General features: G+C 39.7%; 2 protein-coding genes across 2 annotated transcripts; one reads left to right on the top strand and one right to left on the bottom strand.

The window, feature by feature from the left end:
• The first annotated feature begins 3,800 nt into the window (after positions 1 to 3,800).
• Positions 3,801 to 5,678, top strand: LOC109765009 (high-affinity nitrate transporter 2.1-like). The gene has a single exon (XM_020323802.4). The coding sequence runs from the start codon at positions 3,961 to 3,963 to the stop codon at positions 5,482 to 5,484; it is 1,524 nt and encodes a 507-aa protein (XP_020179391.1). The 5' UTR covers positions 3,801 to 3,960; the 3' UTR covers positions 5,485 to 5,678.
• Positions 5,679 to 9,383: 3,705 nt separating this feature from the next.
• On the bottom strand, positions 9,384 to 11,390 carry LOC109765032 (high-affinity nitrate transporter 2.1-like). The gene has a single exon (XM_020323822.4). The coding sequence runs from the start codon at positions 11,237 to 11,239 to the stop codon at positions 9,710 to 9,712; it is 1,530 nt and encodes a 509-aa protein (XP_020179411.1). The 5' UTR covers positions 11,240 to 11,390; the 3' UTR covers positions 9,384 to 9,709.
• Between the last annotated feature and the right edge of the window lie 12,317 nt (positions 11,391 to 23,707).

Below are 23,707 nucleotides of genomic sequence, written 5' to 3'. Positions count from 1 at the left end.
CGTGTCCGCTGATCATGTGCATATCCGTTGGTCCACCGAACTTATCTTGTTAGCTCCAAATGGATAGCCTGCTAGTAGCGTGTATATATGCTCGAATGGAAGTCAAATCAAACCTGTAAGTAGCACACATTTTATTAGTTCTTGACAGTTTTGAATACAAAAGGAAAAATCAAGTTTCTGACCTCTGCATCGAGATGCACACAACCTCACGAGTACATTAAAAATCTTGAGAAAGCACCCGGTGAAAAATGTATTGCTATCAAAAGAAGAAAACATCTCCATAAACAAGAACATATTCTAGTTTGCTGCCCTAGTGTGAAGACTAGGCCGACATCCATGTCGAGTAAAGAGCATAACTAGTATTTGTGTAAATGGGTTCATATCTGAGAGCAAATTCAACCATGTCAGATATTGAATGTTCATTGGTCGAACTGAACTGAATCTTTAAATGTGAGGATACTAATGTTGAATTTCTGGACAAAATGTTTAAGCTAAGACGGAGGCTGGAGGCCATGCCGGAAGGGCAATAGCATTAGCTGCATAGTTTGCCATTTGCTCGATTCAGCAGAGGTAACATTTTGAGTTTTCTTTATGTAGAAGTCCACTTATTGACCCATATGTACAACATAAAAATTTTATATTCAGAATTAGAGTGGAAGAGCGGCATGATTCAATAAAGATTTATAATTAGTCAATATTTTTTGAAGTAGGGTCAATAGGAGAAGTGTGACTATAACGTAGCAACTATATATCAATCAACAAGGAATTTCTTGTCACAGCTACACAGCTTGATCCTTGGAATTAGTCGACAACCACAACAGAGTAAAATACTACTACAAGTGCTGAGCAAGCTTTCATGGTAGCCCAAAGTTCATGAAAGCGTCCTTGATTAAACAAATAAAAGTACAGCTCATGTACTTCTTGAAGCAGATCAACCCACGTCGAATTGTTTATCACCATCGACAATGATATTTCATTATAAAAGTCAGCTAGATAATTAACCAGGTCATTAAGTGGGAAACAATAAAACAGCTCGGCTTGGACATGGGCAGCTCTATAATGGACTTTACAATGTATATATGTTCTTATATCTTGCTTTTTGCTAGATCGGGAGAATGAACTTACATTAATAGCCCACATACGAGTGCCAAATACAAATATGTAATGAATATATATATGAGCCTTAAACTCGTAATCATGTTCAGTCACATGGATATTTGTTCAATGTAATATATATTGCCAAAAAAATTCCATAACTATCCCATGCATATGTGAGGTGCTTTATTTGTTGATAAAAGAAAATAAATACTAGGATGGTTGGTTGAGTTTAATATTTACCAAATTACATGTCTTAATTTTAAGTGTTGTTATATATTTAATATTGAAGTTTTGTGACTAATATTTTTTCAAGGATTACAACAAGAGGGGCCGACCACATGGCTAGTAGCTAAATAATGCTACCATTCCAAAAGCGCACACACATTTCAAGAATCATGTTTGACCATATGTGACCAAGGAATGTAGGTTATGTGCCACCTAATTTTGGTTTCACATGATTCATATGTTATTGGTGTAATTTATGATAAAATTTAAATCTAAAATTGTGTGTGCAACCTTATAAACAAGAATGAAGGGAGTAACTGCTAGGCCCTTTAATTTTTGAATCAACTTTTGAAATATCTTGTGAACAAAGATCAGGTGGTTGTGGTTGGTAGCAAGGACATATTTTTTTCCTTCAAAAACAAAATCGGCATGAAAATTGTATTGTCATGCTTCCTGGCACTTAACACTATTCGCATCTTCTATATACAAAAGAGTAACGAAAAGTATATATTGTAGTTGAGAATACATCCCTGTCTCCCTCGAAAAGCCAAGCCACTCTTTCAACAAGCCCTAATGCTAGTATACCCTCCTGCTATCACATATTCAGCATGCAAACTGCATTCAATTATACCCACCTAATGGACATCATTTAATTTCACCAACCTGATTTCAATCTACTAGCTTATTAGATTACGATGATTGAGGGAGAGAGAGAGAGACATACTATGTCTCTCATTCTCCACATATACATGTGTTAACACTCTTGAATACCCGGGTATTATTTATGAAAATGAAGTTACACAAACAAAAGAAAGCATCTAACCAATAATAATATACATATTTAAAATTAGTAGATAATAGAAAACCTAAGAAATATTATATGGGATAAAGAAAACTGTTAATTCTTGAAGATGTCTATAACGTGAAATTATAAAACATTTGCAACACAAAAAGTTAAAGGGAAACTATAGAGAAGGCCTGATATTGTGATAAATAGGAACCTAAGTCCAACATAAGTAAACTCTGTTAGTAGGATTGCAAATATGTCTCTCACCCAAGTGAATTAGGCTCACTAACTCCCTATCGCTAGGATATCTTGAGCCATTTTTTAGTTCAAGGATGAATGAAAAAAACCCCGCCCCCTCCACCCCCGTATGTGCATTGATCCATACATATAAGTTTGATAGTGATGTGCAAATGAGCCAAAACCATACAAAGGAGACAAGGATAAACTAAAGCTAATCAATGAACGATAAACCAAGGGATTCACCTTGGAGCGGACATCACTCTCTCCCAAGACATCACATTCAAAACGAAGAGGACGCACATAAACAAAAGGCTTGATCTCCAGCATCATCGAAGAAACTACAGCCTCAACAACATCATGATATATGTGCAGATCAAGGGTTTTTCCCCAAAACCATGAGTAGACGCCCCTACACACCAGGTAGATCGCCCCAGAATATACCAAGAGTGAAATGGCTCGTTTCTGCCGCATCTCGAGACAAATTTGTAATCGGCATATGCAGAATTGCCGACACAGCACTTGTTTTTGAGTTGCCTGAAAGTGATTAGCATCGCACGTCAGCGTGAATTAGTCTGCCAAGGTAAGAATTAACTAAAGATACACGAGGTCATTACCCGTCCCCTACTCCCCTTGCAAGCTGTCACTGTCGAGTCAGGTTTGACATATGCTTTCCAGGCCGGAATGGCCAGCTTGCAAAGTCAGCTCATCGACTGTGTGTATGTGCGTGTGATGCGCGTACCGTTGTCGCCTCGCCGGTAGTCGTGGCTGGCTGGCCGTTGGATCGCTGCAAAAGTTGCAAGAAACAAGCTGAAACCGTTGCAGCCATATGTTCCCATTTCAGTAACAACCTGTCGGCCTGGGCTTTGAAGATTCTACACTAGTCCTACTAGTATTTGGCTCTCACAACGCAAACTGTCGATCTTCTTACACATTTTATGTTGTCAGCCAAATATTTGGACGCTTCATGACGTACTATTAGAAGGCACCAATTCATATGCATGAAGGTTCCTCGTGCCGCTAAGTAATCTTTGTACACGTTTTATGTTGTTACTTGTTAGCCACATTTTTTTTACTACATCATGATCATATATATTTTCCTCGACACAGAGAGCGGAGCGAAATGCTTGGTAGCCCTAATAGTTTTCTTGGGGTAGAAATTCGATTCTGGACACGCATCCTGTGACGTGCAGTGCATATTCTGATCCTTGGTCCATCCCACGGGGTGAGGGCGCGGAGATGCGCGCGGCGACGAGATTACTTAGCTGCCCTGCTCATCTTCCTACCTCTCTCGACCCTGCTGTACGTGCCTTGTTTAATCCCATGATTCCGTCAGGTGCAATAATACACATTCTTTCCTTGTTAGACAATGCTAATTGCACTTATGGCCGATTAAGAGATGAGAGTTGAGAGACGTTCAATCATCCCAATGTCAACTCTCTGCTGCCTGCAAATGCAAATGTATGCACGCGCATCTGCCTATAAATACCTCGCGGATGCATGATCCAAAGCACAAACCCCATCGCCATTACATTCCAGGCCAAGCTCAACAGCAGCAGCCACCACCATTAGCTGCTCTTAGTTGTGAGTGCAACTAGGCTAGCTCAAGAAAGATGGAGGTGCAGGCCGGCTCTCATGCCGACGCCGCGGCGAGCAAGTTCACGCTGCCGGTGGACTCCGAGCACAAGGCCAAGTCCTTCAGGCTCTTCTCCTTCGCCAACCCTCATATGCGCACCTTCCACCTCTCTTGGATATCCTTCTTCACCTGCTTCGTCTCCACCTTCGCCGCGGCGCCGCTGGTGCCCATCATCCGCGACAACCTCAACCTCGCCAAGGCAGACATCGGCAATGCCGGTGTCGCGTCTGTGTCCGGTTCCATCTTCTCCAGGCTGGCCATGGGCGCTGTCTGCGATCTCCTTGGACCGCGGTACGGCTGCGCCTTCCTGGTCATGCTCTCGGCGCCCACCGTCTTCTGCATGGCCGTCATCGATGATGCTTCAGGGTACATTGCCGTCCGCTTCCTTATTGGCTTCTCCCTCGCCACCTTCGTGTCGTGCCAGTACTGGATGAGCACCATGTTCAATAGCAAGATCATTGGCACGGTCAATGGCTTGGCTGCAGGCTGGGGCAACATGGGTGGTGGCGCCACACAGCTCATCATGCCGCTTGTCTTCCACGCAATCCAGAAGTGTGGTGCCACGCCCTTCGTAGCATGGCGTATTGCCTACTTCGTGCCGGGAATGATGCACATCGTGATGGGCTTGCTGGTGCTCACTATGGGCCAAGATCTCCCCGACGGGAACCTTGCGAGTCTCCAGAAGAAGGGAGACATGGCCAAGGACAAGTTCTCGAAGGTCCTTTGGGGCGCTGTCACCAACTACCGGACATGGATCTTCGTCCTCCTCTACGGCTACTGCATGGGTGTCGAGCTCACCACCGACAATGTCATCGCCGAGTACTACTACGACCACTTCCACCTAGACCTCCGCGCTGCAGGCACCATTGCCGCTTGTTTCGGCATGGCAAACATTGTCGCGCGTCCTATGGGGGGCTACCTCTCTGACCTTGGTGCCCGCTACTTTGGCATGCGTGCTCGCCTTTGGAACATCTGGATCCTCCAAACTGCCGGTGGCGCTTTCTGCATCTGGCTCGGTCGTGCGTCAGCCCTCCCTGCCTCAGTGACTGCCATGGTTCTCTTCTCCATCTGCGCCCAAGCCGCGTGTGGTGCTGTATTTGGCGTCGCACCCTTCGTTTCTAGACGTTCCCTTGGCATCATCTCCGGGCTGACCGGTGCTGGTGGAAACGTGGGTGCAGGGCTCACGCAGCTTCTCTTCTTTACTTCATCACAATACTCCACTGGAAGGGGTCTCGAGTACATGGGCATCATGATCATGGCATGCACGCTGCCTGTCGCTCTTGTGCACTTCCCACAGTGGGGCTCGATGTTCTTCCCGGCCAGCGCCGACGCCACAGAGGAGGAATACTATGCCTCCGAGTGGTCGGAGGAGGAGAAGAACAAGGGTCTCCATATTGCTGGCCAAAAGTTTGCCGAGAACTCACGATCGGAGCGTGGAAGGAGCAACGTCATCCTTGCCACGTCCGCCACACCACCTAACAATACGCCCCAGCACGTATAAGACTGGATTGTTTTTCATATACTATGTACAAGTATTGAACATCGGCTGTAATAAGGTGTACAATTTAGATTTCTAGTATCGGCTTGTGTAATGCGTTTCTTACGCACGAAATGTTTTGGTGTGTGCATGCACGCATGCGAGGTACCTGTGTCTGAATTTACAGCAAGTTTGAGATTATGTGTCTTGTGTACCTCCGATTCCTCTCCTGGCAAGTTTACATACATAATCTGCAAAATGGCAGTGGCTCAGAGTTAATTTTCTCCATACATGAGTTATTAATTTCTTAATTGAGTTACTAATAGTATACCTAAATCGTGAACCTAAGTTAGCACCTGCCTTAGAAAAACAAAATACTTCATTTAAATTTGAGGTTTCACTTTTTTTTAGGTTTCAAGACCACCAAATAATTCCACATCTCCCTCGAGCTAATAGTTGTTTCATTGATGAAAAACACTTCCACTCTCACCCATGTTCCAAATAAATAGTAATAATACCGATGACTAGAAATTTCAAATTAACAACTAGCTAATTAATTTTTGAAAGAGTTTAGGTATTCTGATTGAGAGGTCATGGCGGAAGTACGGAACATGTTGGTGGGGTTTGAATTAACCTTTATAAATGAGATTCAAAACTTCAACTAGGGATCCAGCCTTCCGTGGACTCTTAATTGAATTTCAATTACCATGGTTACAATGGTAGTTTTAATTTGACCTTATATATTTTTCAATGGTTTGGACAAGCTTTTTTGGTAGCTGAAATTTCTGCACCTATGTCCAAACTCCACTTTGTTCATCCACTTTCCCATTCAATTATTGGGAGTCCCAGAAGACATCCAATATTCAAAAAATGTAGTCACTGACCCTGATTTTTAATGCGATATTTACAACGTAAGAAGGTGTGGAGTTATAAGCAAAATTGGTATCAAAATCATGTAAAGAGAGCATATTGATGTTTATATAGAGAGTAAATTCCATTTGTAACAGGTATATGAGACAAAGTGTAACTTTTTGCCATATTTAGTTTCTGTGGCATACTAACCATTCAGGAGTCAAAATCATATCAGACTGAGCAATTGGGCAAATTTGACACGGCGCTGCTATGTATTTATCTACCAAGGTCGCTCTCGCTTGCTCAGCTCTGATCACAACTATACATGCGTACCTCACATTTCCTTTGACTTTGCCAAATAATTTAAGCTTAATTTCCACCCTAGCTTTGGTTACGTGTCTCTTTCATATTCTAATTAACTAAAAGAGATGACAGTTTAGTTAACCAAAAGAAGGTTGTAATGCCAAATAAGTTCACACAGGAGCTTCCATATCTTATCTATCGATTGCACTCTCTAAGTTGACATTGGATCAGGCAATGCCCAAGACTCCAACTCCACTTTTCATCTGATTATATACCTTTCTCAGTTTAATATTGAAATGTCGTTTGTAGGTGGTGATAAGCCATTTGCCGTGGAGTCATCAGCTCCAGCAAGTACCTGAGTTGTACCTTTCATTTGTTTAATGATGACACTTCCATGAACTTTGGGGTAGCTACCACACGCGTATCCTTGCTGTCTGGAAGGCCAAAATATTTCTTTGAATGATTCTTGTAGTTGACACTTGTAGTAGTGGTAGTACTTAACTCTGTTTCGTAGTTGTTGACTAACTGCAATGGATGATGCTGACTCACGTGATGCTGAGGCACTACAAGAAACTAGAGTTTATTATCTTCCAAGATAATTGATTTATTGATTGTTGGCATTTATTCAGTTGACCATAATTTTTCCACTCTAGTCCAGAACTGAAATTTTGAGTGCATATATACATATATATGATCCAGCCCAAGTCAACTTTCTCAAAAAAGAGAAAAATGCTTAATCAAGTATCAATTCGAAAAATTAAGGGCCTGTTTGGGAACAGAATTTTCACAGGATTTTAGAGTATTGCAACATTTGTGAATTTTTTCTATGTGGATTGCTTGATTTACATGTGTGTATGATCAATTGTGTTCAATAGGACTTTCTTCATGTATGGGAGGGATATCATTTGCGTCATGTATTGTGAGATACTTTCCACTGTTTTGTATATCTCCGGACATTCATACAATTTTACTATGGCGTGTTGTATTCACGGCGTCATGATCATATACGTACACAGAGATTATATGTTAGCTCCATGGACTTTGGCCGTAGGGAGCCTTAGTCACCGGAGGATAATGTTCATGGACTTTGGCCACGCAGCAATATATTTGTAAACGTTGGTCGGATATGCACATGAACCGAGAGGATAAGATGATAAGCTCTGACAGAGCCGGCCTGTACGTGAATATGATCTGATCTGCAGAGAAATGTATATCTGCCGGCAATGTCAAACGCCAACTAGCTTGCCAATCATGCATGGAACATTCTATTTAATCCACGTACGTCAAGCACAGCTATAATTAGCCAACTTTATTTTTGGATGTACGTTTCCTGTACGATTGTATCTCCGAGCACGATAAGGCTGATATTTCCAGCACGTACATGTGGCCGACATTGTATTTGCTAGCTTCACCAAACATAACCCCTATAGTAGGGAATAGTGGTCGCCCGTTAGGGAAGGTCATTTTTTGGACCAGGTGCATTTTCCGTTTTGGTAAGTCAAACTTTGTCAAACTTCACGTCTTGGTAACTTTCTTTTAGCACCAATTTTCATGAAAAACAGAAATTTCAAAGTTTTTGAAAAAGTCAGCAAAAAAACAAAATTCTGACATCTGTATAATTTCACTTTCATGGATTACAAATTTCATGTATTTTAAACTTAAAAGACACATAAACAGAATTTTATAATGAACTAGATGGCGTAGAGAAGGGCGCCTCAAAACACCCCGTATCAGCACACCAATGGGGTGCACCCAGCTCTTATTGCGCCCCTTTGCTGGATTTTTCAAGAAGGTGCCTTTTGGAGGGTAACTTGGCAATTGGCACCGACCGTAGGATCACCTAGGATTTTTTGTTTCAGAATTCTCAGAGTTAAGGATCTCCAAGAATCAATTATATTGAGGTGTCAGGTGGTTGTCACATGTGGTCAATATACCACCTAAAACGTGCCAAGTACTCTGGCCATTGTCAAAAAATAAAAAGTTTTGGTAGTTTTTTTTTTTTTGAGAAAACTTCCGACCTATCCATCAACTGCAAGTAGTACAAAGAACATCAGAAGTAAGAATTTTTTCTAGGTCTATAGACCACCTAGCGACAACTATAAGCACTGGAGCGAGTCAAAGGCACGCCGCTGTCATCGTCCCTCCCTCATCGGAGTCGGGCAAACATTGTTGTAGTAGACAATCGAGAAGTTGCCGTGCTAAGGCTCCATATGACCAGCGCAACCAAACAGCAACCGCCGCCGATGAAGAGAAGAATGTATCAGATAGTATTGGTAGTTGACGGTGACGAAGAATGGTTGAGGGACAAAAGATACACTACACTATAAGTCGAGGGGCAAAAACACAGTTATCTTGCAAAATGATGATTAAATTTGTCATGTACAAACAAGACAACTAATTGCGATAACACTATTTACTAGATAAGTTGATCTTTCTGCAAGGAACATTTGAACAAAGCTTTGCATGTCTTCAAACTTTTCGAGAAATTTTGAAGATGCACAAGTACGTGAATAGTCTTACAGTGAGACATCCACCTCAAGTATGCATTGAGTTATTTGCATCATTAATTTATATACGTGCAACCAAACATTTTACAGTTTACTAGTATGTACTAAATCATTTCGTCGACGTCTTTACTACTGTCATGGACATGTTCTTGACTAGTTTCTTTTTATTAAGATTTATTTATTGTATGCTAAAATAGCAAGCATACTTGAACACTTGGAACAAAAAAAAAGATCTTTATTTCCATTTCACTCAAAGGTCTTTAAACTCACCAATTGTTTACACATTTGTCGGTAGATGAAGAACCGGAGGTACACAAGTACAATGGCAAAACAGATTCAAACTGTTCATTTAACTTTGGAACCGAGGCCCCAAGTGGACACGTACATAAACACCCTTGCTCGCATGCAGTGCACATGCACATGCATCCACGCATTTCCCGCGCATACATAGAAAATTCACTACCCATATATACTTACGGAAATGTAAAACATTCAAAAAACATACTTGCGGATTTCAGGCGTATATACACGATGTGTATATAATACGCGCACTGTACGTGTACACAGGTAAAAAAAAAGCTCAAGTCTTATGCGTGCTGGGGAGTGTTGTTGGGCGGTGTGGCGGCTGTGGCAAGGATGACGTTGCGCCTGCCACGCTCTGAGCGGGAGTTCTCGGCAAACTTTTGGCCAGGGATATGGAGACCCTTCTTCTTCTCCTCCTCCGACCACTCGGCCGCGTAGAAGTCCTCCTCGGTGGCGTTGGCGTTGGGCGGCAAGAGCATGGATCCCCACTGTGGGAAGTGCACGAGCACCACAGGGAGCGTGCAGGCCATGATCATGATACCCATGTACTCGAGCCCCATGCCGGTGCCATACTTCGACGAAGTGAAGAAGAGCAATTGTGTCAGCCCGGCGCCAAAGTTGCCACCAGCTCCACTCAGGCCCGAAATGATGCCGAGGGAGCGGCGGGAGACGAAGGGGATGACACCAAAGATTGCACCGCACGCTGCCTGAGCACAGATGGAGAAGAGGACCATGGCAGTGATGGATTCAGGGAGGGCTTTTGCACGGCCGAGCCAGAGGCAGAAAGCACCACCAGCGGTCTGGAGGATCCAGATGTTCCAGAGGCGGGCACGCATGCCGAAGTAGCGGGCACCGAGGTCAGAGAGGTAGCCACCCATGGGCCTAGCGACCAGGTTTGCCATGCCGAAGCATGCGGCGATGGTGCCGGATGTCCGGAGGTCAAGGTGGAAGTGGTCGAAGTAGTACTCGGCGATGACGTTGTCGGTGGTGAGCTCGACACCCATGCAGTATCCGTACAGAAGGACGAAGATCCACGTACGGTAGTTTGTGACAGCACCCCACACAACCTTGGAGAACTTGTCCTTGGCCATGTCTCCCTTCTTCTGGAGGCTCGCAAGGTTGCCGTCGGGGAGGTCCTGCCCCATGGTGAGCACGAGCAGGCCCATCACCACGTGCATCAATCCTGGCACGAAGTAGGCGATACGCCATGCCACAAAGGGAGTGGCACCACACTTTTGGATGGCGTGGAAGACAAGTGGCATGATGAGCTGAGTGGCACCACCACCCATGTTGCCCCAACCAGCCGCGAGGCCATTGACAGTGCCGATGATCTTGCTGTTGAACATGGTGCTCATCCAGTACTGGCACGACACAAATGTCGCGAGGGAGAAGCCGATGAGGAAGCGGACGGTGATGTAGCCAGCCGCATCGTCGATGAGGGACATGCAGAAGACGGTGGGCGCTGCGAGCATGACTAGAAAGGCGCAGCCATAGCGAGGGCCAAGAAGATCGCAGATGGCCCCCATGGCGAGCCTAGAGAAGATAGAGCCAGACACGGACGCCACCCCGGCGTTGCCGATGTCGGCCTTGGCGAGGTTGAGGTTGTCGCGGATGATGGGGACGAGCGGCGCGGCGGCGAAGGTGGAGACGAAGCAGGTGAAGAAGGAGATCCAGGAGAGGTGGAAGGTGCGCATGTGGGGGTTGGCGAAGGAGAAGAGCCTGAAGGACTTGGCCTTGTGCTCCGAGTCCACCGGCAGCGAGAACTTGCTCGCAGCCTCGTCACCGGCGCCATGCGAGCTCGACTCCACCTCCATCTTCCTCGAGCTTGCTAGCTTAGTCGCACTGGCAACTAAGTGCGTCTCTAATGGTGGTTGCTGCTGCTCTTAGATGGTGTTTGTGCTTTGGATCTGGGATCGGCGTGGTATTTATAGCCAGGCGCTCTCGCATGCAGCTCGCAGGGGGGGCAGGCAGAGTTGACATTGGGATCTGATCTTACTCGATTCCTGAAGATTCTAGCAAGTTTCACAGCTATAGGTTAACCAGCAACCTGGCCTTTGGGCGTTGTAGAAAAGCAATTACAGGTAGCTTAGCTAGCAGCGCAGATTCAATTAACTAGTCCTGCATTGCACCCTGCGGAATCATTCATGTTTAACAAAGCAATTAAGGGAGGGAACCGAGTGAGTTAGTTGATTAATCACTCCTGTTTTGGCTTAATCTGGCCCCCTCCTTTGGAGAGCGTTGAATCTGGAGAAGGAAAAAGTTAATTAACCGATTGTTAAGGGATTCTAGACTAGATCCTCGCCGCCGCATCTCCTGCGTCTGTGCCTTTTGGGGGCCCCGGTACGGGTGGTTATCCCATGGGATCGGCCAAGGATCAGCGCGTGACTCGACGCGTGGATCCAGCGCTCATTGACTTGGATGCCCGTTCAGGGCACAGCCTGATATTTTGTGTGCCCACTTGGGCACTTGCTGCTGTCAGCAGCTGAGAATCAAGCAGGCTCGCCTTCTTGATTTGGCGTAATCAATGTGGGATACTGTTCACATGGTTTGAAGTAATTTGGGTAAATTTAAAACCCAAGCAGATTTTTACGAAATTCAGTTAGTAGCAAAATTTGAGTTAGATTTGAGTCTGCATTGAAATTTGCTTCGGTAAAAAAGGTGAATTCCACCTAGCGGTAAAATTCGCCGTCCGAGTGTATATAGTTGAATTCGGAGGTTATATATTTGAATCATGATTGAGTGTTCAATTCAACTATGGCGAAATGACTTCACCCCTTCAAGGACATGTACGGCCAAATACTTACCTCGGTCAGCCTAGATAAAAGGCTGAAATCTTTACCTATGAAAATATGCAGTAAGAATAGACTTTCTGTCACCACGGCAATAATTTTGGAACGGCGCGCGGGAGTAATTTTTTTTTATGAGATTTCAATTTGGTACAAACATTTCTTAATCTTCAATCATGCATGCGAACCCTTGATCTTGGAGGAAATCGAGCGCGCAAATGGCTGTGTGTTAGTCCTAGCCTGTGTCGTGGTGTCATCTGTGAGCAAGATGCGGCCGTGCTAGCAAGGGAGAAGAAGCTAGATGAAGAGGGTTTGTGATGATGATGGAGTAAATAGTTGAAACCCGACAATGATGTCGGCGATGACGCGTGACATCCCTTGGGGCTCCTTGGAGTTGGGTCGGGAAAAAGAAAGGGCAACTGCCATGCCTTAGGCTCCTTGTGTCCACCAAGCTCTCCGGTCGAGCTTGGCCATCAGCTACTATCTTTTGCAGCGACCGAATGGGCACGATGACCTTGGGGATGCATTGGTCTGTCTTTCTCTGAGATACACTTGCATAGATCAACCGAATCTTTCCAACAAACTGTTTTTGAAAAAGAAACATCCTGAACACTCCATCCATTGTTGCACACAACCATTGCATATTATGTCAAGTAGTGTGAACTTATGTACACTAGTCGACATGACATCCACATCATTTTCATTAATTTGGGGGGTAGCTATATATGGCTTCCTGTTTCTTCCGAACCTACGTGTGCGTGTGACGGCAGTTAATTGGACAGGCATCTAATCTAATTAACGATCCAACATCCATGGATCAGCTCATGGGGTTAACTTTATTAATTTAATGGCCTCTTGAGGACACCGGATACCCAAGAGCTAGCTAGCTACACAACACATTCATGTCAAATATGGCATTCACACAAGAATGTCCATGTCATGTCTCCATCGTCTTAATTTACAGGTTATTCTTCACGATCAACGGTGCCAGTTAACCCTCGTATATAAGTCGGCCTCCCAAGCTATTAGCATCATACTTGCTCACTACTACTTTCTAGCATTATTAATTTACGTAGCTAGCTAGCTGCTCCAGTACTCCAGTAAAACACATGCATATAATTGAGTTGGTTTATATTAACATATATGTGCAGTAGCTTCGTTTCATTGGTTTGCTGAGTTGAAATTTTGCAAGGAGACAGACAATCATGCTCATCACAGAAGATGCAATCTGGCTCTTTGGACTTATCAGGGCTGCCGGCCCTGCTGCTATGATAAGGCATAAGCGTATGAATGATTCAGATAGCTGAACGAGTATACCTGCTTACCTCAAACGATTAGTTAATGAATATGATGTTCCCATACAAATATCTAGGAGCCATTGCACCATGATAGGCTTAGAAGAGAAGACCTCCAGCCTATAGTAGATAAAATGCTTAGTGCAATATATAACTGGATGGAGGGGGACACTATTGCCCTATATGGTGGAGAACAGTCCTGATCAAGGGCATGCATGCTTAGCAAGTATCCTAGTTATAGTTTTTTACCTTTTCTCACCTAGTGGACTTTTTTTCCGGAAAAACTTCCAATCTATTCATCTTCAATCATGGCAGTACAACGAACACCAGAAATAAAAATTACATCCAGATCCGTAGACCACCTAGCGACGACTACAAGCACTGAAGCGAGCCGAAGGCGCGCCGCCGTCATCACCCCTCTATCGCCGAAGTCGGGCACAACTTGTTGTAGTAGACAGTCGGGAAGTCGTCGTGCTAAGGCCCCATAGGACCAGCGCACCAGAACAGCAACCGTCGCCGATGAAGAATAACGTAGGTTGGAAGGATTCAACCCGAAGACACACGAACGTAGACGAACAACGACGAGATCCGAGCAAATCCACCAAAGATAGATCCGCCGGAGACACACCTCCACACGCCCACCAACGATGCTAGATGCACTGCCGGAACGGGGGCTAAGCGGGGAGACCTTTATTCCATCTTCAGGGAGCCGCCGCCGTCTCGCCTTCCTGAGCAGGACACAAACCCTAACAAGACAGGAAAAAACGACTGAAAACGGAGCCCTCCCGCTGGCCCTTGGCAGGATCCACCGCGCCCCCATGGCCCTAGGGCCACTGGAGACGAGGCGGACCTGCGGCGGCGCCGGCGAGAGGCAGAAACCCTAGCTTTCTTTCTTGGAGGAGGAGGAGCGACTTGACGGCTGTTTGCTTGTGGTTTCACCTAGTGGACTTTTGGAGTTTATGAACACATTGGTGTCTAATTGTGTCTTTGGAAGAAAGACAATCCTGTACCCTGAATTATGGTGCTTGGTTCGACTTCCCTTGCCTATGAAGCCAACTTCAACTCTCTAAGACTTTTTAACACGAACTCCCTAGCCCACTTTGGACAATCTATTTACATTTGAAGGCTTTTAAAGGGTGAAATAATTCATGGATACAGAGACTGCTACAAGATTATAACCTGTGAAGGTAAACAAGTTTATCTAAAGAACTTGACTATGATATTTTGGACTATATAGTGAGAATCCGGGCACAACAGGAGCGCACAAAGATTCAATATCGGGTCATTGTCCACAAGTAAATGAGACACGTCGCCTTATATGATTCCTTAGACTAATTTCATAGCATGTCACTAGCTGGATCTTATTTATAGAAAGCTTGATCGTTATTTTTGTTTTTATTTAGGGTGGTTGATTGATCTTATTTAGTTCCAATTAAGTATATATCTCGCTTATTTGGAGTCATATGGAGGAGTTGTTCACGTGGGTCCCCTCACATGGGCTGACCCTATAATGGTGAGTCTTTTCAAAAAAAGAGGTTATTTGAAAACAATATTTTGTTGGTTTCTTTGTTCTTCTCTTTTTATTTTAACTTCTATTTATGTTTCTATTATCTATGTTCTCCGTATGAATACATGGAATTTTATGAAATACATGATCATTTTTCTTGGAACACTTGAACATTTATTTTCAAACATAAATATCTTTTGGGATATATGAAGATTTTTATATAGAAAAAAGTTCTGATAATTTATTAAAATTTATTTTGCAGTACATGAACCTTATTTTGATATATGTTGACGTTTTTTCTTACAACACATTAACATTTTGTCACTACAAAAATTATTTAAAAACATAAACAATTTTTTGGAAATACACAGATAATTATTGTAATATACTATATATTTGTTTGCTGTATGCAAAAAATATTTGTACATGGATGTATAAAATTAGTGAGATAAATAAATTTTCTAGATTTATAAAAAATTAAAACTGTACACACTAATTGGGGGCGCAAAGTGATATCCAATGTAGGAGCACTGGGTCAACATAGTGAGAATCCGGGCACAATCAGGAGGCGCACAAAGATTCAATATTGGGTCATTGTCCATGAGTAAACGAGACATGTCGCCTCATATGATTCCTAAGGAAAATTTTATTAGCATGCCACTAGCTTATTTAGAGGAAGTTTGATCGTTATATTTGTTTTCATTTTATGGTGGTTGATTGATCTTTGTTATTTCTTACAGGTATATATCTCGTTTATTGTGAGTATATGGAGGAGTCGCTCACATAGGTTCACACAATAACAGTGAGTCTTTCTCCGCACAAAAAAGAATCGGTTTAAACAAATCTTTTGGTGGTTTCTTTCGTTTTTATAATTTTTGTTTCTTTTCTGTTTGTTCGCTCAGTGAATACAAGATTATTTTATGAGATGTACGAACATCTCTGCTGGAATGCTTGAATATTTTCTCAAATAAAAATATCTTTTAAGATATATGAAGATTTATATTCATATACAAACATTTTATTACAATTCATTAACATTTCTTTCGAAGTACCTGGACATTATTTTGATATGTTTATCTTTTCATATACAACATTTTTTTTCTTAAACACACATACAATTATTATGATATATTCAAAATTTATTTGTAATGGATTTATTACTAAATAGATTATGCAAAAGTAGTGAAATATTTTATTATTTTGAGCAAAAGTAGTGAAACAGGTACATTTTTAGCGAAATCACTGATTAAGGAGCACTTTCTGCAAAGGTCACTCCCACCTCCCAAGGTTGCAACAACCAGGGAGTTTTCCCATTTAACGTAGATTCATTTATTTAAAATGTTTTATCCCTTAAGTCGTGCTCCAAAATCCTGAACCGTTTTCACTATTGGATTCCTCGTGTCGAGATCTTCAAAACTAGATCCCATGTTGATAGATTTTGACGAACATTTATTTCACGAAAAAACCGAACCAGGAGCATATTTTTTTCCCTTTCTGAAGAGGCACAACTACGTGCCTCTCACGGAATCAAATCCGTGCCTCCACGAGAAGTAAAATATGTTCCTCTCGCGAAAGGAAAAGAAGAAAATACATATTTTTTTCTTTCCCGAGAGGCACGCCTATCGCTGAAGCAAATATGTGCCTTCACGAGATGTAAATCTGTTTCACTTGCTGAAGAAAGAAAAAGAAAATATGGTTTTTTCTTTCGCGGGAGGCACGACCATGTCTCTCACGGTAGCAAATGTGCGCCTCATGGAGAAGTAAATCTGTGCCTCCCGTGGAAGCAAAAAAAACACGCTTCTCACCTTTCCTGAGAGGCACGACCATGCCCCTCGCGGAAGCAAATCGTGCTGCCATGAGAAGTAAATATGTGCCGCTCGTGAAAGGGAAAAAAATTCCCTAGAAGGCACACCCGTGCGTCTCGCGGAAGCAAAGCCGTACCTCCAGGAGAAGTAAATATGTGCCTCTCGAGAAGGAAAAAATGAAAACACATTTGTTTTCCCTTTTCCTGAGAGGCACGCCCATTCCTCTCACTAAAGCAAATTCGTGCCTCCACGAGAAGTAAATATGCATCTCGCAGAAGGAAAAAATATGTATTTTTCCCCTTTCTCGAGAGTCTCAACCCATTTCGCAGAAGCAAATTCGTTCCTCCATGAGAAGTAAATTTATGCCTCTCGTAGAAGAAAAAAAACGTGCTTTTCCCTTTCTCGAGAGGCACGTTCTCTCGCGGAGGCAAGTAAATTTATGCCTCTCGCAAAAGAAAAAAAACAAAAAACGAGTTTTCGCGTAAATTCTTTTGTCCAAAACAGAAGAAAAAAAATTGGGGAAAACCGAAAAGCAAAAAAAACACACAAAAAATCCATCTAAAAGCCAAAAATGCATACAGAAAAATAAAAAAGCAAAATCCGGAGGGAGGACCATAGTGCAGCACATGGTGATGGTTGAGAGTACGACAAGTGACGCGCTCTCAGCCCACGAAAAATGGCCCTTGTGAGGGCTCCCAAAGGAGTACTCGTTGATTAGTTGCTCTTGAGTTATAAAAAGAAAATAGTACATGTTAATGAGCCGCACAAAGTGGTAGCCCATGTAGGAACATCGGGTATCCTCTTGATTGAGAAATGTGACGGGGAGGGTGGGTTCATGGGCCCTTCTATATCTTGGGTCTCGTGAAAGATATTTCCGACTCGCTGAAGCGCCACCTAGCAGTAGCGCGAACGTATGGGCTGGCCCTATGCATGGGAGGCCACTGCCTCTTTTTTTCACGTATTTTTTCCTTTTTTTTAACTTTTCTTTACACTTTCAATGTTATAAACCTATATATATATATTACAAAAATATACTTCACATAGTGGTTGAAAATTTTCAATCATGCATTTGAAAATTCTTAAATGTGTATAGAAAAATATTGATCATGTATATAAAAAATATACAATGTGACTAAAAAAAGTTGATCATGTATTTAAAAAATATCAATCAAGCATTTGAACAAATGTTAAACAAGTATTTAAAACATGGTAAATCTGTATAGAAAAAATGTTGACCATGAATTCAAAAAATACTATTAACCAAGTATTTTAAATATGTTGAATGTGTATAGGAAACATGTTGACAATGTATTAAACAATATGTTAATCTTGCATTGTATTCAAAAAATATTAAACTTTTATTTGAAGCGTTTAAAAATGTTAAATGTCTATATAAAACATGTTGACCATGTATTAAAAGACGTTAATCTTGTATTTTAAAAATGTTGATCAAGCATTTTAAAAGTGTTAAATGTGTATAACAAAAATATTGACTGGGTATTCAGAAAATGTTGATTTTGTATTTGATTTTTTTAATGTATTAGACATATACCAAAAAATTATTAAAACATTGAAAACTGGGAGAAAACAAAAACAAATTGATGAAAAACAAGAAAAATTAATAAAACCAAAAAATGAGGAAAATTGAAAGAGAAGAAAAAAAAGTTGATGAAAATAGAGAAGGAAACAAAGAAAGCGGAGAAAAAATAGAAAGAAAAGAACAAAAACCATGAAAACATTGAAAGAACAAAGAAAACCGGTGAAAAAACAAAAGGAATGAAAAAACAGTGGAAAAATTGGCTCTTTTACCTCAAGTAGGTCGGGCCCTTCTATGTAACCACAAACTTGTCATTGACTTGGTGCCTAGCATCGCTACAAACCATCAGTGCACCCTTTTTATTCACTATTTCTTTTAGTTGAGCCCTAATGGGCTGGGCTGTTACTTTAGACGCTCGCTTGAAGCGAGATATAGCTACCGCGTGAGTTTATAGCCTCACCATGCGAGTGAGGTCCTATTACAACTCGCAATAGGCCCAAAAACAGACGAAATGTGATAATCATATCTCGCCTATAACAAGATCTAGCACCGACTGACCTATAGTCGTCGTGTGATTCGCCATACTGGCCCCGCGGCGACTATATCTAGGTGCCCCTATGTCTCGCTTTCAGCAAGACCTAGCGAAACCCTCGCGTCAGGGCAACTCTAGATGGGCCGGCCCAGGTGCGATAGAGGGCACATCCTCATTTTTCTGTTTTTCTTTCATTTTTTTGTTTTCTTTTTTTAAATTTGGTTCACACTTCCGAAAAATATAAACATATACATTAAAATACATAATTTACATAGTGTTTTGAAAATGTTAATCATGCATTCAGAAAATGTTGACCATGTATATGAAAACTGTTGAACCAGTATTTCAAAAATATTGAACAATTATTTCAAAAATGTTAAATATATATTTCAAAAATGTTAATCAAACATTCGGAAAAATGTTGAATTTGTATAAAAAATGTTGATCATGTTTTAAAAAATTATGTGATATTTTAATGATGTATATAAAAGAAAAAGTTATGTTCAGAAATGTTAGATGTGTATAGAAAAGATGTTCACCATGTATTGAAATAATGATCATGTATATAAAAATGTTGATCTAGCGTTTGGAAAAATATTGAACATCTATTTGAAAATTGTTAATCAAGCATCTGGAAAATGTTAAATGTGTATAGAAAAAATGTTGTTCGTGTATTAAAAAAATGATGAATTTTTTATCGTCCAGATAATAACTTTAATCAAGCATCTAAAAAAATTGAACAAGTATTCGAAAAAATGTTAATCGAGCATTTGGAAAATGTTAAATGTGTATAGAAAAATGTTGACAATGTATTAAATACATTTAATATTTATAATTTGAAAAATGTTAACCCAGAACTTAAATAAATGTTAATATTAGCATAGAAAAAATGTTAAACATGCATATACAAAAAAGTAGAATGAATCCCAAAAGAAACAAGGAAAACCAAAAAAGAAAAACCCAAAAATAAACAAAAAAATCAAAGAAAAAAGAAAATGAAATAGAAAACCGAGGAATCAAATGAAAAAGGAATGAAAATACATGAAAAATGGAGAAGTAAGAAGAAGGGAAACAAACAAAACGAAAGAAAAGGGATAGAAAATAAAAAAAAGTGAAAACCATGAAAGAAATAGATAAAACTAAATAAAAATAGCAAAACAAGAAAAACACACTAAAACCGGGTGAAAACGAAGAAACCCCCATTTAAAACGAAAACAGAAAAATAAAAAGAAACTAGGAACACCGGTGGAAAAACCGCCTCAAGTCGTATCAAGTACGTCTCGCTCCGACTAGTGGACACGAACTGGACATGGTTGTAGTGGCTAGCAGCGCAGTTGATTTCCTAGTATACTAGGGTCCAATCCCTGCAACTCACCCCTTTCCCTTTTGTATTTTTTTAACCATACCACGTGACTATGCCGGCCCGATAACTGCAAAGGCTTCAACGTGACACATCGTACTGGCTCGTTGATTGCGGTATGTAGTTGCTACAACTATATGTTGCGTTTAGCAAGCTGGAAGGGATCTCTCATTAAAGCATTGAAGTAATCGGACCGGCCCATTATGCGCATCTAAAAGAAAAAATATAGAAAGAAAAAAAGCGGAGTGATGATGAGTAGATCCCACTATCTCGGAATTGAGAGCCTACAATGCGAGCCACTGAGATAGCGGGGTACAAGGGGCGACGTACAAGGGATTTAGTAGGTATTTCTAGGTTTTTTTTCTTCCGTTTCATTCGCTTTTCTTCTGAGCAAGCGGGGTTCACTTTTTCATCATCTTTTGTTTATTTTCTTTTTTCTTCTCCATTTTCTTATTTTTTCTTTCTTTTTTCATTTGTTTCCTCGGTTTTTTTTGTTTTGTTTCTTTTTTTGTTTTTATTTTTTGGGTTTTCTTTGTTTCTTTTGGTTTTCATACTACTTCTTTCTATATGTCTACTATATTTTCCTAATACAGGATTGACAATTTTTAATACATGCTCAGCATTTTTTCTATGCACATTTTTTATTTTTCTTAAATCCTGGATTAATAGTACTCAAACAAAAAGATAAACATTTTTTAATACATAGTCATCATATTTTTGATACACATATACCATTTTGCAAACGCTTGATTAACATTTTTCAAACACTTGTTCGACATTTTTTTAAATGCTTGATTTACGTTTTCGTATGCATGATAAAAAATAAATCATTTTTAAATAAATGCTTTAACATTTTTATATACACATTTAATATTTCTAAAATTCTTTATTAACATTTTTCAAATACTTGTTCAACTTTTCTTTCAAATGTTTGATTAACATTTTTGTATACATGATCAAGATTTTTTGAACTATGTTATCAACATTTTTCCAATAATTTTTCAAATGCTTGATTAACATGTTTATATACATGATCAACATTTTTCAAAGACTTGTTCACCATTTTCAAATACTCGTTCAACATTTTTCAAATGTTTATTGTAATATATTCTATATATATTAAAGAGGGTGTGGCCCTTTCAGCGACCCGGATGACTCGCTGAATGCGAGATATGTGGACGCCCCACTGGCCCATTAGTACTGGACTAACCGGAGCAGTTCCAGTACAAACGGATAAACTGTCGTTTTTGTTTTGTGTCTTTTAGGATTCTTTATTTTCAGTAGCTCAGATTATGTTTGCTTGCTTTTTCTTCCAGCTTATCTAATTTCATTTATTTATTTTGTTTTCTCCATTTTTTATTTTTTATTTTAATAATTAGTTCCTTCTTTTAAAAAAATATAAACTTTATACATGAATATTTTTTGTAGGGTACATATGCACTTTTCATAGAACTTGTGAATATTTACAAAGTTATTGAAAAAATAAGACTTAGACCGATTAAAATATTTTTTGCTATTGCTAAACAAAGTTCTAACCAGCCAACAAGTTCAGGTATTGAAAAAATATATATTTAGAAATGTCAAAAGTGTTCATTTAATTTTTCAAAAGTGTTCTTGGTGTGAAATAAATATGCATGTGTTCCAACAAAAAATCACGCATATTGTACTAAGTTTTCATCCGTTCCAACAAAGTGTTCATTTTATCTTCTTTATTTTTTTGTTCTTATTTTGTCATTGTTCTTTGGGTTCTTGTTTATTTCCATACAAAATTAATTTATTTTGATTTCTTTCTCTCATTTGTTTTCTTATGGTTAGAATATTTTTCTTCTTATATCTAGAAAAAGTTCAGATTGTATTTTAAAATTGCCATCATTTATGTCAAAAAAATTCATCATGCCTTCAAAAAGTTTCATATTACGAACTAAAAATTGCCCGTAGTTTATTTTAAAAAAAATAATCGTTACTTCTCAAAATGTTTATTGTGTATTGAAAAATTCCAAATATGCATTATGAAAAATATATACCATCAACATAAAAATGTAGATAGTGTATTTCATGAATATTCATCTTATATTTGAAAAAGATCCATCATGGATTTAGAAATATTCACCTTATACTGAATAATTTTATAGTGTATTGAAAGAAATATTTTTTGTGTAATAGAAAAAATGTGAACACTTCCTAAAATTAGATGATTATTTATTCGAACTACATGAACAATTTTTAATATATTGCAAAAAATTGAATGGTTAGATGAACAGTTTTTTTATTGCATGGCCTATTTTTTAATCAAACATATGTATAAAATACACGGTGAAACAATTTCAATATTATAAACATTTTAGAATTACACTCAGAACTATTTAAGTATGAAATAACATTTTTTAGTACACTATGGACACCTTTTATAAATCTTGATGAATATTTCTAATACTTGATAAATAATCTTCATACAATGTGTGAACAATTTTAATACACTATAAGTTTTTTAATCATTTGAAAATATGAATGGGAACGCGGAAAGGAAAAAATAAAGAGGAAATGGGAACCACAAAGCCATAGATTTTATTTTTTGAAATTATAAGTCCTTTTATTTTTCATATATTAAAGATTTAGGGTAAGCAAACCTTACATTGTACACTAGCAAGGTGAGAAAAAATGTATAGCCATACTATCTAATTACCCATGGCACTGGAGGAAACCAGTGAGGCAAGGAGTACTCCCTAGACCCAGGCGAAATACATATTCCTGCCTAGCCACAAGCGACATATTGATGTCACGAGAGCTATATCTTGCCTACTGCAAGACGATACTCTTGAGGCAGCGGCTTTAGGAAGCTTCTATGATTGGTTCTAACGGTTTATAAGCTTCAATGTCATTTTTCTTTTCTTTTTTATGTGTGTTTTTTATATAAGTTTTCTCGTGTTTTTCCAGTCTTTTGTTTTTCTGCTTTCAATTGGATTTCTTCGTATTTTTTATTTTCATTTTTATACCTTTACTTTTCAGTGCATGTTTACTTTATTTCAATACATCTACAACATTTTTTATACACATTGAACATTTTTTCAAATACTTGTTTTGGAGAGATATTTTAATGCGTGTTACAAATTCAAACAGACATTGAATATTTTTCTGAATACGGTAAATAAAAAATTCCATACTATGTGATTTTTTTTACATTTTTAAGCAATATTTTAAAATGCCACAAACATATTTTTGAACCACGTGAACAGCTTTTCAATGTCACATACATTATTCAAATCGACTTTCACATTTCATGAATTATGCAAACATTGTTTACATTGAATAATATTTGTAGAAATATTATGAACATGTTTTTGAAACATGTGAACATTTTTTAAAGTGTCATGATCATTTTTGAATGCTATCAACATTTTTAAAAGTTCTGCAAACATTTTTTTAATACTAGATGAAGTTTTTGATAATGCGCAGAGTGCAT

This window comes from Aegilops tauschii, chromosome 6 (genome assembly GCF_002575655.3).
Source record: "Aegilops tauschii subsp. strangulata cultivar AL8/78 chromosome 6, Aet v6.0, whole genome shotgun sequence".
In the NCBI taxonomy this organism is placed as follows: Eukaryota; Viridiplantae; Streptophyta; class Magnoliopsida; order Poales; family Poaceae; genus Aegilops; species Aegilops tauschii.
Note: the sequence above shows the minus strand (reverse complement) of the source record. Positions and strands in the feature narration are given on the sequence as shown.

What these genes read in the sequence shown, in the direction of transcription:
- LOC109765032 (XM_020323822.4), bottom strand. Translation starts at nt 11,239, where the DNA reads ATGGAGGTGGAGTCGAGCTCGCATGGCGCCGGTGACGAGGCTGCGAGC.
- LOC109765009 (XM_020323802.4), top strand. Translation starts at nt 3,961, where the DNA reads ATGGAGGTGCAGGCCGGCTCTCATGCCGACGCCGCGGCGAGCAAGTTC.